The 19,783-nt window shown below is 43.7% G+C and overlaps 1 protein-coding gene across 1 annotated transcript in view; it reads right to left on the bottom strand.

The window, feature by feature from the left end:
* Nucleotides 1-19,783, bottom strand: part of LOC110492868 (cadherin-23) — a 582,104-nt gene that overhangs the window by 100,082 nt on the left and 462,239 nt on the right. The window contains exons 37-41 of the mRNA XM_036946709.2: nucleotides 18,552-18,773; nucleotides 9,422-9,541; nucleotides 1,056-1,236; nucleotides 676-809; nucleotides 274-483 (exon numbers count right to left, since the gene is read on the bottom strand). Of these exons, the coding sequence (XP_036802604.1) occupies nucleotides 274-483; nucleotides 676-809; nucleotides 1,056-1,236; nucleotides 9,422-9,541; nucleotides 18,552-18,773 (867 nt within the window). The remainder of the gene's footprint in view (nucleotides 1-273; nucleotides 484-675; nucleotides 810-1,055; nucleotides 1,237-9,421; nucleotides 9,542-18,551; nucleotides 18,774-19,783) is intronic.

Raw genomic sequence — 19,783 nt, forward strand, 5'->3', positions numbered from 1 at the left:
GTTACACGATGATTTTCATCCGCAACATTTCCACTTGGTGGAAACCACTGGAGAGAAAATTAGCATATTTTCTTATTTTTTGGGGGATTTTAGAATATTTGCATGAAAATCTGTCACCAATTGGATGGATACCTAGCTTCTGACTTTTTATCAATTTATTTTGTCTACATTTTCAGGACAAGCCCTTCTTCTCACTTCTCTATCCTTTCTGCCCCTTTTACTCCCTCCATTTCTCCCCCTCCCTTCCTGTCCCTCTCTCTCTCTCTCTCTCACAGTGTCATTGATGTAGAAAGCTCCATCGTGGTTTCCGGCAGTGATGTTGTAGGTGAGCAGGGCATTGCGTCCACTGTCCATGTCCCGTGCTTGGACCGTGGTCACCAAGGTGTGGATGGACGCCCCCTCTCTCACACTGGTGTTGTGGGGCAGGTTCAACAGCATGGGGTCGTTGTCATTGATGTCCAGCACATGGACACCCACCACCACCTGGGAGATGGAGAGGACACAGGATAGTGTCACACTTGGTCTTAGTGTGTGTGTGTGTGTGTGTGTGTTTGTGTGTAGACGCACACATGTGTTGTGTTCATATAAGTGTCTGAGCATGTCAGCAGGAAGCACCACAGGATCAGTGCATGTCTGTACGTGTTTGTGTTTCTGTGAACATGTGTATGAACATACCATGCTGAAGCGTGGTGGGTTGCCCAGGTCTTTGGCCATAACAGTGATGTTGTAGAAGGGTGTGGTCTCTCTGTCCAGCTCCACATCTCTCCTCACACGCAGCTCTCCCTCCACTGGAGATACCACAAACTCATCTAACAGAGAAAGAGAGAGCAAGAGAGGGGAAGCATGATTAGTTTGTTACTAGCCTTATACTGCAAACACACACACACGCACACATGCACACGCACACACGCACACACACACACACACACACACACACACACACACACACACACACACACACACACACACACATGGATAGTAGCTCACCTGCATATATACCCCACCCCCTCCCCCACAAAGACACACACACACACACACACAAACACCCTACTCACTCTGGGGGTCTCCGGCAGTGATGCTGTACTCCACTTTGCCATTGAGCCCAGAGTCCTGGTCGATGGCCTTGAGGGTCCAGACCCGAGGCCCCGGCTGGCCCTCTGTTATCTCAAAGGGCCCCTCATAGGGCTTGGTGAAGGTGGGGGTCACATCGTTCACATCCAGGACATTCACCAACACCTGGAAAAGACAGGTGGAAACAACCTGAATAGAGATCTTTATGGTCTATAACAGTGGTTCCTGAACTGTGGGGGTCAGCAGGGTGGGATCGGGGGTCCATATACAGTTGAAGTCGGAAGATTACATACACCTTAGCCAAATACATTTAAACTCAGTTTTTCACAATTCCTGACATTTAATCCTAGTAAAAAATCCATGTCTGTTAGGATAGCCCCTTGATTTTAAGATTGTGAAATATCAGAATAATAGTATAGAGAATTATTTAATTCAGCTTTTATTTATTTCATCACACTCCCAGTGGGTCAGAAGTTTACATACACTCAATTAGTATTGGCCATTCCTCCTGACCGAGCTGGTGTAACTGAGTCAGGTTTGCAGGCCTCCTTGCTCACACATGATTTTTCAGTTCTGCCCACACATTTTCTATAGGATTGAGGTCAGGATTTTGTGATGGCCACTCCAATAGCTTGACTTTGTTGTCCTTAAGCCATTTTGACACCACTTTGGACGTATGCTTGAGGTCATTGTCTATTTGGAAGACCAATTTGCGAACAAGCTTTAACTTCCTGACTGATGTCTTGAGATGTTGCTTTAATATACCCAAATGATTTCCCTCCCTCATGATAACATCTATTTTTTGAAGTGCACCAGTACCTCCTGCAGCAAAGCGCCCCCACAACATGATGCTGCCACCCCCATGCTTCACGGTTGGGATGGTGTTCTTCGGCTTGCAAGCTTCCCACTTTTTCCTCCAAACATAACGATGGTCATTATGGTCAAACAGTTCTATTTTATTTCATCAGACCAGAGGACATTTCTCCAAAAAGTACGATCTTTGTCCCTATGTGCAGTTGCAAACCATAGTCTGGCTTTTTTTATGGTGGTTTTGGAGCAGTGGCTTCTTCCTTGCTGAGCGGCCTTTCAGGTTACGTCGATATAAGACTTGTTTTACTGTGGATATAGATACTTTTGTACCTGTTTCCTCCAGCATCTTCACAAAGTTCGTTGCTGTTGTTCTGGGATTGATTTGCACTTTTCGCACGAAAGTACGTTCATCTCTAGGAGACAGAACGGGTGTCCTTCCAGGGCGGTATTGTCACGCCCTGACCATAGTTTGCTTTGTATGTTTATAGGTTTTGTTTGGTCAGGGTGTGATCTGAGTGGGCATTCTATGTTGTATGTCTAGTTTGTCTGTTTCTGTGTTTGGCCTGATATGGTTGTCAATTAGAGGCAGGTGTTAGTCGTTGTCTCTGATTGGGAACCATATTTAGGTAGCCTGTTTTGTCATTGTGGGTTGTGGGTGATTGTCTATGTTATGTTGCACGTTAGCACATTTTTTATATAGCGGTCACGTTCGTCTTATTCGTGTTTTGTTTAAGTGTTCTTCGTGTTCTTCATTAAATTAAGAACAATGTATTCTAACCACGCTGCGCTTTGGTCTACTCCATACGACGATCGTGACAGAATCACCCACCACAAAAGGACCAAGCGGCATGGTAACGGACAGCAGCAGCGGCCGGAATTTCAGGACTCCTGGACATGGGAGGAGATTTTAAACGGAGAAGGACCCTGGGCACAGGCTGGGGAATATCGCCGCCCCAAAGCAGAACTGGAGGCAGCGAAAGCTGAGCAGGGGCGATATGAGGAGACAGCACGGCAGCGCGACAGGTACGAGAGGCAGCCCCAAAAATATTTTTTTGGGGGGGCACACGGAGAGTGTGGCTAAGCCAGGTAGCAGACCTGAGCTCACTCCTCGTGCTTATTATAAGCAGCGCGTTACTGGTCAGGCACTGTGTTATGCGGTTAAGCGCACGGTGTCGCCAGTACGTGCCCATAGCCCGGTGCGCTATAGGGCAGCCACCCGAAAGTGTCATGCGAGTGTGGGCATCCAGCCAGTACGCCGTTTCGGTCCAGGGTATCCTGCGCTGGCTCTGCGTGCTGTGTCTCTGCTCGTGCCGGGCAAATCCCGATGGTCAATGGGTCATAGTGACTGGACACCGTCCATCGCCACTGCAGTGACACTGTTCCCTTGGCAACTATACAGCCAAGGCTGTTTGTCACAATATAAACAAATACCAATTGCTTTTATTATTGTAGTGGAGCCTACTACTCCACTCCCAAATGTGGCAGTGGAGTAGTAGGCACTAGATCTCCAGTGCTTACCCACAGCCCGGTTCAACCTGTGCCTGCACTCTGGAGGATCCGGGCTAGAGTAGTTATCCAGCCTGGGGGAGTGGTGCCAAGGCTACGCACCATAGCTCCAGTGCTCCCCACAGCCCGGTCCTTCAGGTGGCTCCTCCTAACACCAACACCATGTCTCTCTGTCTCCTCCCTACAGGTGCTCCCGTCTGTCCAGCTCCGCCTGAGCCACCCGTCTGTCCAGCGCCGTCAGAGCCGCCAGTCTGTCCTGAGCTGTCAGAGCCGCCATTCTGTCCTGAGCCGATAGAGTCTCCCATCTGTCCAGAGCCGCCAGAGTCTCCCGTCTGTCCAGAGCCACCAGTCTGTCCTGAGCTGCCAGTCTGTCCTGGGCCGCCAGAGCCGCCAGGAGCGGCCAGTCAGCCAGGAGCCACCAGTCAGCCAGGAGCCGCCAGAGCCGTCAGTCAGCCAGGAGCCGCCAGAGCCGCCAGTCAGCCAGGAGCCGCCAGAGCCGTCAGTCAGCCAGGAGCCGCCAGAGCCGTCAGCCAGCCAGGAGCCGCCAGAGCCGTCGGCCAGTCCGGAGCTGCCCCTCAGTCCGTTGCTGCCCCTCAGTCCGGAGCTGCCCCTCAGTCCAGTGGGGCCCTTTAGTAGGGTTGCCAGTCCTAGGTTGGCAGCGAGGGTCGCCGTTCCTAGGAGGCTTCCTAGGTTCAGGTTTTGGCATTCTATGTTGTATGTCTAGTTTGTCTGTTTCTGTGTTTGGCCTGATATGGTTCTCAATCAGAGGCAGGTGTTAGTTGTTGTCTCTGATTGGGAACCAATTAGGTAGCCTGTTTTGTCATTGTGGGTTGTGGGTGATTGTCTATGTGTAGTGTTTGTGTCAGCACGATTGTTCATTAGCTTCACGGTTGTCACTTTTGTTGTTTTGTAGTGTTTGGTTTTTCCATTAAAATGACGAACGCTTACCACGCTGCGTATTGGTCCGATCCTTGATACACCTCTTCAGACGAAGAGGAGAAAATCTGTGACAGGTATGACGGCTGCATGGTCCCATGGTGTTTATACTTGCGTACTATTGTTAGTACAGATGAACGTGGTACTTTCAGGTGTTTGGAAATTTCTCCCAAGGATAAACCAGACATGTGGAGGTCTCCAATGGTTTTTCTGAGATCTTTGCTGCTTTCCTTTGAGTTTCCCATGATGTCAAGCAAAGAGGCACTGAGTTTGAAGGTAGGCCTTGAAATACATCCACAGGTACACGTCCAATTGTAGTGGTTGAAAAACAAGTTTTAATGACTCCAACCTAAGTGTATGGAAACTTCCGACTTCGACTGTATAGTATTATTATTATTATTTTGGGGGGGTTGGGACTCAGTTCGGCTTTCAACTTGCTCTAAAATTGTGATAGTAGAAATAGCTGAAATTGTTTTCCTTTTGTCATGCCAGTCATACCTTAGAGAGTTATTTATAACTTGTCAGAAATGCCCAGATCAACTTGTCCATGAAAATTAGTTTAAAACTGCAAAATGTTCTCTGCACCCTATGATAAAATGTGTAGAATTGCAGGAAATATGCTTTGAACCTATAACATTTTCGCTTCACCAGCAAGAACCGTTTGTGTCATGAACAATGCTTGAGCCCATAGAAATCGACATGGCATGGGCAGAGGGGAGAGGGGTGTTCCCCAATGCTGGAAGGCGGGAGAAAGTTTGGGAACCCCTGGTCTATACGTATGTCATTCGCACGGCGGTCCGGGTGCCTTGTAAGGATCAGTCGCCGAGAAGGTAATCTACCTTTATCATCGGTCCTATTAGCCAACGTACAATCAATCGATAATAAAATAGACAAACTACAGCACGTATATCATACCAACTGAACATTAAAAACTGTAATATCTTATGTTTCACCAAGTCGTGGCTGAACGACACCATGTTTAACATACAGCTGGTGGGTTTTAAGCTTTTTCGGCAGAATGGAAACGCGCCCTGTGTATATTTGTAAACAACAGCCGGTGCACAAAATCTAAGGAAGTCTCAAGGTTTTACTCGCCTGAGGTAGAATATCTCATGATAAGCTATAGACCACACTATATACCAAGAGAGATTTAATCTGTATTTTTAGTAGCTGTCTATATACCGCCGCAGACCGATGCTGGCACGTAAGACCGCACTCAATGAGCTGTATACGGACATAAGCAAACAGCAAAACGCTCATCCAGAGGTGGCGCTCCAATTGGCCGGGGACTGTAATGCAGAAAAACCTAATCTACCTACCAATCTCTACCAGCATGTTAAAACAAAGACTAGAACACCTTTAATCCACACACAGAGACGCGTACAAAACTCTCCTTCGATCCTCCATTTGGCAAATCTGACCAGAATTATATCCTCCTGATTTCTGCTTACAAGCAAAAACTATAGCAAGAAACACCAGTGACTCGGTAAATAAGAAAGTGGTCAGATGAAGCAGATGCTAAGTTACAGGACTGTTTTGCTAGCACAGACTGGAATATGTTCCGGGATTCTTCCGATGGCATTGAGGTGTACACCACATCAGTCACTGGCTTCATCAATAAGTGGATCGATGACGTTGTTGTGGCATGGGATTGCAAACCATTACAGACTACAAAGGGAAGCACAGCCGCAAGCTGCCAAGTGACACGAACCTACCAGACGAGCTAAATTACTTCTATGCTCGCTTCGAGGTAACTAACACTTAAACATGCATGGGAGCACCAGCTGTTCCGGATGACTGTGTGATCACCCTCTCCGTAAGCCAATGTGAGTAAGAAGTTTAAACAGGTCAACATTCACAAGGCCGAAGGGTCAGACAGATTACCACTATGTGTACTGCGAGCATGCGCTGACCAACTGGCAAGTGTCTTCACTGACATTTTCAACCAGTCCCTGACTGAGTCTGTAACACCAACATGTTTCAAGCAGACCAACATAATCCCTGTGCCCAAGAAAACTAAGGTAGCCTGCCTTTATGACTGCTGACCTGTAGCACTCACATCTGTAGCCATGAAGTGCTTTGAAAGGCTGATCATGGCTCACATCAACACCATTATCCCAGAAACACTAGACCCTCTCCAATTTGCATATTGCCCTAATAGATCCACAGATGATGCAACTCTATTGCAGTCAACACTGCCCTTCCCCACCTGGACAAAAATAACACCTATGTGAGAAGGCTATTCATTGAGTTACAGCTGAGTGCCCTCAAAGATCATTGTGAAGCTAAGGACCCTGCCTCTGCAATTGGAACCTGGACTTCTCTCCTTCTCTCTTTCTCTCTCTCGGAGGACCTGAACCCTAGGACCATGCCCCAGGACTACCTGACATGATGACTCCTTGCTGTCCCCAGTCCACCTGGCCGTGCTGCTGCTCCAGTTTCAACTGTTCTGCCTTATTATTATTCGACCATGCTGGTCATTTATGAACATTTGAACATCTTGGCCATGTTCTGTTATAATCTCCACCCGGCACAGCCAAAAGAGGACTAGCCATCCCACATATGCTCTCTCTAATTCTCTCTTTCTTTCTCTCTCTCGGAGGACCTGAGCCCTAGGACCATGCCCCAGGAATACCTGACATGATTACTCCTTGCTGTCCCCAGTCCACCTGACTGTGCTGCTGCTCCAGTTTCAACTGTTCTGCCTTATTATTATTCGACCATGCTGGTCATTTATGAACATTTGAACATCTTGACCATGTTCTGTTATAATCTCCACCCGGCACAGCCAGAAGAGGACTGGCCACCCCACATAGCCTGGTTCCTCTCTAGGTTTCTTCCTAGGTTTTGGCCTTTCTAGGGAGTTTTTCCAAGCCACCGTGCTTCTACACCTGCATTGCTTGCTGTTTGGGGTTTTAGGCTGGGTTTCTGTACAGCACTTTGAGATATCAGCTGATGTACGAAGGGCTATATAAATAAATTTGATTTGATTTGATTTGACTTCTTGATGGGCCGCCCCCAGGTGGTAAGGGTAGGGAACAACACATCCGCCATGCTGATCCTCACACGTGGGCCCTTCAGGGATGCGTGCTCAGTTCCCTCCTGTACTCCCTGTTCACTCATGACTGGCCACGCACGACTCCAACACTACCATCAAGTTTGCTGATGACACAACAGTGGTAGGCCTGATCAGCAACAACGATGAGACAGCCTATAGGGAGAAGGTCATAGACCTTTCCGTGTGGTGCCAGGACAACATTTTCTCCCTCAACGTGATCAAGACAATTGTGAGATGATTGTGGACTACAGGAAAAGGAGGACCGAGCACGCCCCCATTCTCATCGACGGGGCTGAAGTAGAACAGGTTGAGAGTGTCAAGTTCCTTGGTGTCCACATCACCAACAAACTATCATGGTCCAAACACACTAGGACAGCCGTGAAGACAAAGCCTCTTCCCCCTCAGGAGACTGAAAACATTTGGCATGGGTCACCAGATCCTCAAAAGGTTCTACAGCTGCAACATCGAGAGCATCACTGCATCACTGCCTGGTATGGCAACTGCTCGTCCTCTGAACGCAAGGCTCTAAAGAGGGTTGTGAGAATGGCCCAGTACATCACTGGAGCCAAGCTTCCTGCCATCCAGGACCTCTATACCAGGCTGTGTCAGAGGAAGGCCCTAAAAATAGTCAAAGACTCCAGCCACCCTAGTCTTAGACTGTTCTCTTTGCTACTGCACGGCAAGTGGTACCGGAGCGCCAAGTCTGGGTCCAAAAGGCTTCTACCCCCAAGCTTCTATCCCCAAGCCATAAGACTCCTGAACAGCTAATCAAAGGGCTACACAGACCCCTCTTTTACGCAGCTGCCACTCTCTGTTTATAATCCATGCATAGTCACTTTATCTCTACCTACATGTACATATTACCTCAATTACCTCGACTAACCGATGTCACCGCACATTGACTTTGTACCGGTACCCCCTGTATACAGCCTTGCTTGTTATTTTACTGCTGCTGTTAAATTATTTGTTACTTTTATTTTCTATTGATCATTTTTTTCTTAACTTCTTAAAGCATTGTTAGTTAAGGGCTTGTAAGCATTTCACTGTAAGGTTGTATTTGGCGCATGTGACAAATAACATTTGATTTGATGTTTATGATGTGATTAAAGGGATAGTTAACTTTTTGGAAAACATTTTTGTGGTCATTAATTTGACTAAACAAAAACGCCTGCATATGCCACAGATTGCAAGTACAATATGATGTGTGTATAAACTACATTAACCTGTTAGGAATAATAGGACGATTCCAATGCCAGAATAAAACAATTATCATGAGAGGGCCATGAACAGTACCTAGTAATGCTGCACACTGCTAGAAATCTCAGATGGTTAGCTTTTTCAAATCAAAAGATCCAGTAAATAGTATGAAAAATAGTAAATCTTATGAAAATATGATAGACCCTATTCCTGAAAAATAAGTGAATAGGGCCTGAATATTTTTTATGATAATATACATACCATTTACAATCAACTTTACAAATTACATCCTAAAAGATTTCAGCTGCCTAATTACTGTAATAAATTATCATATAACATGGTTAGCACAAATGTACATTATTTATGTTTCACGGCTTTCATTCATTCTTGTTTCCCTCCCCTACTGAAACTCAGAGTTGGTTAGCCATTCTATGAATTCGTTACGATCTTAGCTTTCATCTCCTATAAAAGTTGTCCGTCTGTGATGAACACAATGTGGTTTTGTTTCACATCGACAAATAATGTTCACGTTTTTTTAAATTAAACTAGATATAGTAAAACTGAATTGACGGACAGTCCAACCAGTGAAGGAAAGTGCAGGTAGGACTTCCCAGCTGTGGATATGAAACCCAATACCCCAGAGTCTTCAAAGGCAAACTCAAGTCAAACTGGGAAGCGTGGCTATCAGCCAACTGTTGCAATGCGAATGGCTTTAAAGATGCTGATTTATAAGTAAATTACCTTGATAAAACAATTAAATTATAACTGCATGTTATGATGAACATGCAGTGTAAAAAGAGTTAATGTCATGTAGTGTGTGTATGTGTGTGTCATTGTCATCACCGTGGTGCTGGAAGTCAGGCGGAGGGCATGGATAGGACACTGGTCCGTTGCTGTGACGATAAGTGTGTAGTGTCCATTGCTGATCTCAAAGTCCAGCTCCTTCACTGCAACAATCCGTCCCTGGACACATACACATGCACAAAAAGACAAATACTTTAACACTCAATGCTATTCTAAATACTATACACTCACATCCTACACATAGTACCAGACCTGGGTTCAAATACTACTTGAAATCTTTCAAATACTTTGAGCGGCTGCTCTTGAGGATAGGGAGACGCTAGCGTCTCAACTGGCCAATTCCCTGGGGAAATGCAGAGCGCCAGCCAGATTCAAATAAAATGTTATACAATTCAACATTTCATTAAATCACACATGTAAGATACTCAATTAAAGCTACACTCATTGTGAATCCAGCCAACATCTCAGATTTAAAAAATGCTTTTCGGCGAAAGCATAAGAAGCTATTATCTGATAGTATGCACCCATCTGAACCAGTAGTAAGCAAAAGAGCTAGCGTAGCAGGCGCTACACAAAACGCTGAAATAAAATATAAAATATGCATTACCTTTGACGAGCTTCTTTTGTTGGTACTCCAATATGTCCCATAAACATCACAATTGGTCCTTTTTTTTCGATTAATTCCGTCCATGTATACCCAAAATGTCCATTTATAAAGCACGTTTGATCCAGAAAAAAACAGCTTACCAAAACACAACGTCACTACAAAACATTTCAAAAGTTGCCTATAAACTTTGCCAAAATATTTCAGACTACTTTTGTAATACAACTTTAGGTATTTTTTAAACGTTAATAATCGATCAATCTGTATTCAATAAAGCAAGTAAACAAACCATGCTCCTTTTTTCGTCTTGCGCAACACTCAACAGTGTAACCTTGTTCCAGGATGTGCTTCTTCTTCGTTGCACAAATGATTAACCTCAACCAAATTCAAAAGACTGGTGACATCCAGTGGAAGTCTTAGGAACTGTAAAATGGTCCCTATCAAATATCCCTTGGCAAAGACAACAGAAGGAACGGTCAGAGGCAAAAAAATAATTAGTCCTCTGGGGTTTGCCTGCTACATAAGTTCTGTTATAGTCACAGACATGATTGAAACAGTTTTAGAAACTTCAGAGTGTTTTCTATCCACACCTACTAATCATATGCATATCATACATTCCTGGCATGAGTAGCAGGAAGTTGAAATTGGGCATGCTATTTATCCAAAAGTTAAAATGCTGCCCCCTATACCTTAACAGGTTTTAACCTGGCTAGTGTCCCTGATGGGCAGAGTTAGCACTTCTGCAACAATTCTGATACTAAAAGATGGGCCGATGGGAAAGTGAGTTTTTGTTTGGTTTATCTAAAACAATTTTTACAGAAAGTTCATACTATTATCACATACAGTGGCAAGAAAAAGTATGTGAACCCTTTGGAATGACCTGCATTTCTGCATGAGTTAGTCATAACATTTGATCTGATCTTCATCTTGGTCACAACAATAGACAAACATAGTGTGCTTAAACTAAAAACACACAAATTGTGTTTTTCTTGTCTATTTTGAAAACATAATTTAAACATTCACAGTGTAGATAGGAAAAAGTGTGTGAACCCCTAAGCTAATGACTTCTCCAAAAGCTAATTTGAGTCAGGAGTCAGCTAACATTGGAGTCCAATCAATGAGAAGAAATTGGAGGTGTTGGTTAGAGCTGCCCTGCCAAACAAAAACACTCACAAAATTAGAGTTTGCTATTCACAAGAATGTGAACAATGCTTCGAACAAAAGAGATCTTAGAAGACCTAAGATTAAGAATTGTTGATTTGCACAATGCTGGAAAGGGTTAGAAAAGTATCTCTAAAAACCTTGATGTTCATCAGTCCACAGTAGGACAAATTGTCTATAACGTTCAGCACTGTTGCTATTCTCCCTAGGAATGGCCGTTCTGCAAAGACGACTGCAAGACCACAGTGCAGAATGCTCAATGAGTTTCAGAAGAATCCTAGAGTGTCAGCTAAAGACTTACAGAAATCTCTGGAATATGCTAACATCTCTGTTGAAGAGTCTACGATACGTAAAACACTAAACAAGAATGGTGTTAATGGGAGGACACCACAGAAGAAGCCACTGCTGTCCAAAAAAGCACCTGGATATTCCACAGCGCTTAAGGCAAAATGTTCTGTGGACAGATAAAACTAAAGTTGAGTTGTTTGGAAGGAACACAACAACCCTATGTGTGGAGAAAAAAAGGCACAGCACACCAACATCAAAATCTCATCCCAACTGTAAAGTATGGTGGAGAGAGCATCATGGTTTGGGGCTGCTTTGCTTGTTCAGGGTCTGGAAACCGTGCTATAATCAACAGAAAAATATATTCCCAAGTTTATCAAGACATTTTGCAGCTATAATGGCTAGCGGAAGTTTTCTCCCACCCTTGGCATTTTTCCTATTTTCTAGTCTTACAACCTGGAATTAAAATAGATTTTTGGGGGGATTGTATCATTTGTTTTACACAATATTCCTACCACTTTGAAGATGCTAAATATGTTTTATTGTGAAACAAACAAGAAATAAGGAAAAAAACTGAACTTGAGCGTCCATAACTATTCACCCCCCCGAAAGTCAATACTTTGTCTCTATAAGCTTGGCAAATATAGCTACTTTGACCATTCTTCAAAGGAGAACTGCTCCATCTCCTTCAAGTTGGATGGGTTCCTGCTGGTGTACAGCAATCTTTAAGTCCTACCACAGATTCTACACTGGATTGAGGTCTGGGCTTTGACTAGGCCATTCCAAGACATTTAATGTGTCCCCTTAAACCACTCGAGTTTTGCTTTATTAGTATGATTAGGGTCATTGTCCTGCTGGAAGGTGAACCTCCGTCCCAGTCTCAAATCTCTGGAAGACTGAAACAGGTTTCCCTCAAGAATTTCCCTGTATTTAGCGCCATCCATCATTCCTTCAATTCTGACCAGTTTCCCAGTCCCTGCCGTTGAAAAACATCCCCACAGCATGATGCTGCCACGACAATGCTTCACTATTGGGGATGTTGTTCTCGGAGTGATGAAAGGTTATGGGTTTGCGCCAGACATAGTGTTTTTCTTGATGGCCAAAAAGCTCAATTTTAGTCCCATCTGACCAGAAAACCATCTTCCATATGTTTGGGGAGTCTCCCACATTGCCTTTTGGCGAACACCAAATGTGTTTGCTTATTTTTTCATTTTCTTATTTTTTCTGATCAAGACAAAGGAGATGATTGTGGACTACAGGAAAAAGTCTTGTTTTGTCGTATACATATTTTTATCTTCGTATATATTTTTTATATTTTTAACCTCAATTTCAAAATACTCTTCTGCAACCCACCTCAACCAATATGGTATGGATCTGCTATTTTTTATACTTTAGAACCAGAACCCCCAACAGAAGCTAGCCAGCTAACTAGCCTAGCTACTAGTTAGTTGTCAGTTAGCCACTGCTAGTGGTCATCAGCTAGCCTCAGCCGGGTCAACCCCTGCCAGTCTGCACAGCGTGATTCAACCCAGAGCATATCGGACTGCTTTTTCTCTACCATATCTCCGGATTCCTATCGCAAGCCTGAACCTTTTCACCTTGATCATCGCAGCTAGCTAGCTGTTATCCGAGTGGCTACTCCTGGCTAACGTCTCTGTCCCGAAGCAAGCAACAGTTAGCCCCGAGCTAGGCCCATCTCCCGGCTAGCTGAAGCGGTCCATCAGCAAATACCTATTTTGCCAAATGGACTGGACCCCTTTACATGGAGCCCCGACGATCCATCACGACTGGTCTGATGACGTAACCGTCCGAGGGGGTTTCAACAGACGCTTCCATCGCGACGTACCCCTAAGGTCCTTCTGCTAGCCCCGGCCCGCTAGCTGTCTGAATCGCCGTGTCTCCAGCTCGCCTAGCTACTCACTGGACTCTATGATCACTCGGCTACGCATGCCTCTCCCTTATGTCATTATGCCTTGTCCATTGCTGTTTTGGTTAGTGATTATTTTCTTATTTCACTGTAGAGCCTCCAGACATGCTCAATATACCTTAGCTAGCCCTTTTGTTCCACCTCCCACACATGCGGTGACCTTACCTGGTTTAAATGGTGTCTCTAGAGACAAAACCTCTCTCATCGTCACTCAATGTCTAGGTTTACCTCCACTGTATTCAAGTCCTAGCCTTGTCTGTACATCATGCCTTGAATCTATTCTTCCGTGCCCAGAAACCTGCTCCTTTTACTCTCTGTTTTCCGAACGCACTAGACGACCAGTTCTTATAGCCTTTAGACGTACACTTATCCTACTCCTCCTCTGTTTCTCTGGTGATGTAGAGGTTAATCCAGGACCTGCTGCGCCTAGCTCCACTCCCATTCCCCAGGCACTCTCAGTTGTTGACTTCTGTAACCGCAAAAGCCTTGGTTTCATGCATGTTAACATTAGAAGCCTCTTCCCTAAGCTTGTTTTATACAATGCTTTAGCACACTCTGCCAACCTGGATGTCCTAGCCGTGTCTGAATCCTGGCTTAGAAAGTCCACCAAAAATCCAGAAATTTCCATCCCTAACTATAACATTTTCTGCCAAGATAGAACTGCCAAAGGGGGTGGAGTTCAATCTACTGCATAGACAGCCTGCAGAGTTCTGTCATGCTGTCCAGGTCTGTGCCCAAACAGTTCAAGCTTCTACTTAAAGAAATGCACCTTTCCAGAAACAAGTGTCTCACCACTGCCGCTTGTTATAGACCACCCTCAGCCCCCAGTTGTGCCCTGGGCACCATATGTGAATTGATTGCCCCCATCTATCTTCAGAGCTCCTACTGTTATGTGACCTAAACTGGGACATGCTTAACACCCCGACTGTCCTACAATCTAAGCTAGATGCCCTCAATCTCACACAAATTACCAGGTACAACCACAAATCTGTAACCATGGGCACCCTCTTAGATATCATCCTGATCAACTTGCCCTCTTAATACACCTCTGCTGTCTTCAACCAGGATCTCAGCAATCATTGCCGCATTGCCTGTGTGCGTAATGGGTGGCACCGCATGCGTAATCCACAGTGAAATGACCACCCCTCATCACTGTCAAACGCTCCCTAAAACACTTCAGCGAGCAGGCCTTTCTAATCGACCTGGCCCGGGTATCCAGGAAGATTATTGACCTCATCCCGTCAGTAAAGGATAGCTGATTGCTCTTTAAAAGTGCTTTCCCTTCCATCTTAAATAAGCATGCCCCATTCAACAAAATGTAGAACTAAGAACAAATATAGCTCTTGGTTCATCCCAGACTTGACTGCCCTTGACCAGCACAAAAAATATCCTGTTGCATTCTGCATTAGCATCGAATAGCCCCCTCGATATGTAACTTTTCAGGGAAGTCAGGAACCAATATACACAGGCAGTTAGGAAAGATACGGCTATCTTTTTCAAACAGAAAGTTGCATCCTGTAGCACAATTTCCAAAAAGTTTTGGGACACTGTAAAGTCCATGAAGAATAAGAGCACCTCCTCCCAGCTGCCCACTGCACTGATAGGAAACATTGTCACCACCGATAAATCTAGGATAATTGATCATTGGCCATGCTTTCCACCTGGCTACCCCTACTCGGGAAAATCCATCCAGAAAATGTGTTTTTGAGGTCACATGTCATTTCAATGCTAGCCTATAGGAAAAACAAATAGATGTCAACAGTCTTTACAAAGTTGTTTTTTGGAAATTAAGAGGGACTTTATCGAACAAGCAAGGGACCCTTGCAAAAGGAGGAAGATCTAAGTGGTAAGTGATTTATTTTATCGCTATTTGAGATTTTGTGACTCCTGTGCTGTTTTGAAAAAGTATTTTGATGTGGGGCGCTGTCCTCAGATAATCTCATGGTATCATTTCGCCGTAAAGCCTTTTTGAAATCTGACAACTTGTATTTTCATGAATTTTTAATATTACGATTTTTGTATTTTGAATTTCGGCAATTTCACCGGATGTTGTCGTAGCTGCACGCAAGCGGGACACCGATCCCAATAAACAAACAGATCACCGACCATTTCAAATCCCACCGTACCTACTCCACTATGCAATCTGGTTACCAAGCTGGTCATGGGTGCACCTCAGCCACGCTCAAGGTCCTAAACGATATCATAACTGCAATCGACAAAAGACAGTACTGTGCAACCGTCTTCATCGACTCTGTCAAACACTGTGCTCTTATCGGCAGACTCAATAGCCTTGGCTTCTCAAATGACTGCCTCGCCTGGTTCACCAACTACTTCTCAGATCGAGTTCAGTGTGACAAATTGTCCGGACCTCCGGCAGTCTCTATGGCGTGCCACAGGGTTCAATTCCCGGGCCGACTCATTTATCTGTATACATCAATGATGTCGCTCTCGCTGCTGGTGACTCTCTGATCCACCTCTACGCAGATGACACCATTCTGTATACATCTGGCCCTTCTTTGGACACTGTCAACAACCCTCCAAACGAGCTTCAATGCCATACAACACTCCTTCCGAGGCCTCCAACTGCTTTTAAATTCTCGTAAAACTAAGTGCATGCTCTTCAACCGATTGCTGCTCGCAACCCCCCGCCTGACTAGCATCACTACTCTGGACGGTTCTGACTTAGAATATGTGGACAACTACAAATACCTAGGTTTCTGGCTAGACTGTAAACTCTCCTTCCAGACTCACACTAAGCATCTCCAATCCAAAATTAAATCTAGAGTTGGCTTCCAATTTGTTGGTCATCGTTGTTGTGTCGTCAGCAAGCTTGATGATTAAGATGGGGACGTGTGTCGCTACACAGTTATTGGTGAACAGGGAGTACAAGAGGGGGCTGAGAGATAGGGTCCCAGAAATAACATGGTGTTGTTTTGTTCGATAAAATCCTTTTTCATGTCCTAAAAAGGGTAAAAAAAAATGAGTCAAATCACGTTTGTATGTATTCCTAGGAGATCTTAGAAGGTAACAAGACTTCATATCATTAGGGGTGTAGTATATCCTATGGTCAGAGAGCGACGCCTTCATGGCACGCCGATGAAGCGGGCGGTCATCACTTGAATGATTGTATCTTTGTCAAATAAGCGCTAATCGGGGTCAAACAAAGCTAGCTAGATAGCCAATGAGCTGGGATTTACGGGAGTATCCGGAAACCATGCATATGTCATAAAATGTAGCTACTAACCTTGTACGACAGCAGGCCTTTTCATTTTGGACAAAAATTGTAACAATATTCAGATTTATGAAGTTATGAACTGGTAATGAACTGGTTATTTAGCAAATGTTGAACTTATAATATGGCTACTAACACTTGGAAAGCTAAATCAAAGTATACAGATTTGACGATATTCTTGAAGAAAAATGTAATATGAATGCGAATGGCTCCTTCACGATTTGCCCAAATGTACCTGGGGACTTCACACTAAAAGTCTTGTAGTTCACTCATACTTCAAGTTATCCATCCATCAACTTTGCACATACACTGCTGCCATCTTGTGGACACTATCGGAATTACAACCAGAGTGATGGCTAGAACTGGCTAGAACCTTTCTCTTGCATTTCAAAGATGATGGTAGAAAAAGACCGGTTGGTTTTTTCTTTGTATTTTCTTCTACCAAATCAAATGTGTTGTATTCAATTCAATATTACATTCAATTCACATTTCCAAAATCCTCAAAGTGTTTCCTTTCAAATGCTACCAAGAATATGCATATCCTTGCCTCAGGGCCTCAGCTACAGGCAGTTAGATTTGGGTATGTCATTTAGGCAAAAATTTAAAAAAAGGGACAATGCCCGAGAAGCCAGTGTTTGGGGGACATATTGACACGATGTTATCACTTTTATACAACGGGTTACCAACATATTCAAATAGTTATTTACATATTTTCATTAATTTTATTTTGATGAATTTATTCATACTATTTCATCCTTCCACAAGATACAGTCCAGACACAAATATAGAGTTGCTACCCAAGCCGGCTGGTCATTCATTTTATTGGTTTGGTTGCCAGAGACTCAACCCAGTCATTCAGTCTTTTTGTTCTGTATCTTTGGAACAACCCAGTCGTTCATTCTAAATGTTCCATTGCCAAACTGGCTGGCAACGTTTTTATCTCTTGCTTGCTAGCTAGCAAACTACGGCTAACTTACAGTAACGTCAAACAGTGCAGCTGTTTTCTAGTGACATTTAATTGGATAAACCCATAACAATGAGCTAATTGAGGCGTGATTTTGCCTGGTGTAGAAAACGTGCTCTCTCTTCAGGACATTGTTGTTCAGAAGATCTATCCAGTAACACAGCTAACACAATAACTTCAAACTGAAGCCGAAAAGACTTCAAACTAGCTGCACTTCATTTGACCTGTTTTCTATTGATAGTTATTTGTATATATCCATAAAAATTATGCTGATTCATGATTTCAGCTAACTGAGAAAAGATGCCTACCTGTCTGTCTCATCCCGACTCCCAACACGTTCATTACTATGGGAAAGCTGGGGATTGAATTTCAATATCGAAACAATGTTGCAAATGCCGGAGAGACAGACAGCAAGGTTTATACAAATCTCCGTTATTGAAAACTAAACTTTAGTCTAAAAGAAATGTGAGATTATGTCTAGATGCTTTTTATAGTGGAGATCAAATTTATAAATTACCTGGCTGGGCTGATGTGACAGTGGATTGCGTAGTCACATGGAATAGAGTAAATAGGTATTTTAACGTCATAGATTTAGCTGGTGGTAAATGTGGAAGAGAAATCAGCTGGAATGCTGTTTTAACCAATAAGCATTCAGGATTACAACCAATTACTCCTGCACATTGATCTGGTATATAGCACTCCCTGTATATAGCTCCATTCTTGTGTATTTTATTCCTTGTGTTACAACTTTTCTTTTTATTATTATTATTTTTAAACTCATAGAAAAGCTTTTCATGGTTAAGTCTAGATCTGTTGTATTCGGAACATGCGATGACTAACATTTAATTTGATTTTTCTATTTCTTTGAATGCGCAAGGAAAGCGCAATCAATCACAGCTAAACTATCTGAAGGGTTTTCAAATAGTAGAAAAACCAAGGTCTGCACAGAACAAAATAGGTTAGGTATCAGAGTAAAATATCTGTCCATATTCTTACGGTAGTGTGATTGATGTGGAAGGTGATGTCCAGGTTTCCGTGGTCGATGGCATATCGCAGGGTGCCATTGAGGCCCTCGTCTGGGTCGATGGCGGTTACCGTGGCAATAATGGCACCCACGGTGTTGGGGCCCTCGCTCAGCACCGTCACATACTCTTCCTCTGGAAACTCTGGCGCGTTGTCGTTCTCATCCACTATACGCACGTAGATGGTAGTCGATGACTGGTGATGAGACAGAAAAGGGTGTAAAAAAAGCATGCTGAGGGCACAAACTGTACATTATTGATTAAAAAATCAACTCCAGCACACTAATAATTTTGATACTCAATTTTTAAAAGATCTAGAGTACCAGTCAAAAAGTTGGACAAACCTACTCATTCAATGGTTTTTCTTTATTTTAACTATTTTCTACATTGTAGAATAATAGTGAAGACATCAAAACAATAGAATAACACATATGGAATCATGTAGTAACGAAAAAAGTATTTTATATTTGAGGTTCTTCAAAGTAGCCACCCTTTGCCTTGATGATAGCGTTGCACACTCTTGGCATTCTCTCAACTAGCTTCATGAGGTAATCACCTGGAATGCATTTCAATTAAAAGGTGTGCCTTGTTAAAAGTTAATTTGTGGAATGTATTTCCTTCTTAATGTGTTTGACCCAATCAGTTGTGTTGTGACAAGGTAAGGATGGTGCACAGAATATAGCCCTATTTGGTAAAAGACCAAGTCCATATTATGGCAAGAACAGCTCAAATAAGCAAAGACAAATGGCAGTCCATCAGTACTTTAAGACATGAAGGTAAGTCAATTTGGAAAATTTCAAGAACTTTTAAAGTTTCTTCAAGTGCAGTCGCAAAAACTACCAAGCACTATGATGAAACTGGACCGCCACAGGAAAGGAAGACCCAAAGTTACGTCTGCTGCAGAGGATGAGTTCATAAGAGATACCAGCCTCAGAAATTTCAGCTGAAATAAATGCTTCACAGAGTTCAAGTAACAGACACATCTCAACATGCTGCCACCCCCGTGCTTTACGGTTGGGATGGTGTTCTTCGGCTTGCAAGCCTCCCACTTTTTCCTCCAAAAATAATGATGGTCATTATGGCCAAACAGTTCAATTTCTGTTTCATCAGACCAGAGGATATTTCTCCAAAATGTACGTCTCCTTCCTGAGCGGTATGACGGCTGCGTGGTCCCATGGTGTTTATACTTGCGTTCTATTGTTTGTA

This window comes from Oncorhynchus mykiss, chromosome 16 (genome assembly GCF_057628025.1).
Source record: "Oncorhynchus mykiss isolate SJ-2025 chromosome 16, ASM5762802v1, whole genome shotgun sequence".
Lineage (NCBI taxonomy): Eukaryota > Metazoa > Chordata > Actinopteri > Salmoniformes > Salmonidae > Oncorhynchus > Oncorhynchus mykiss.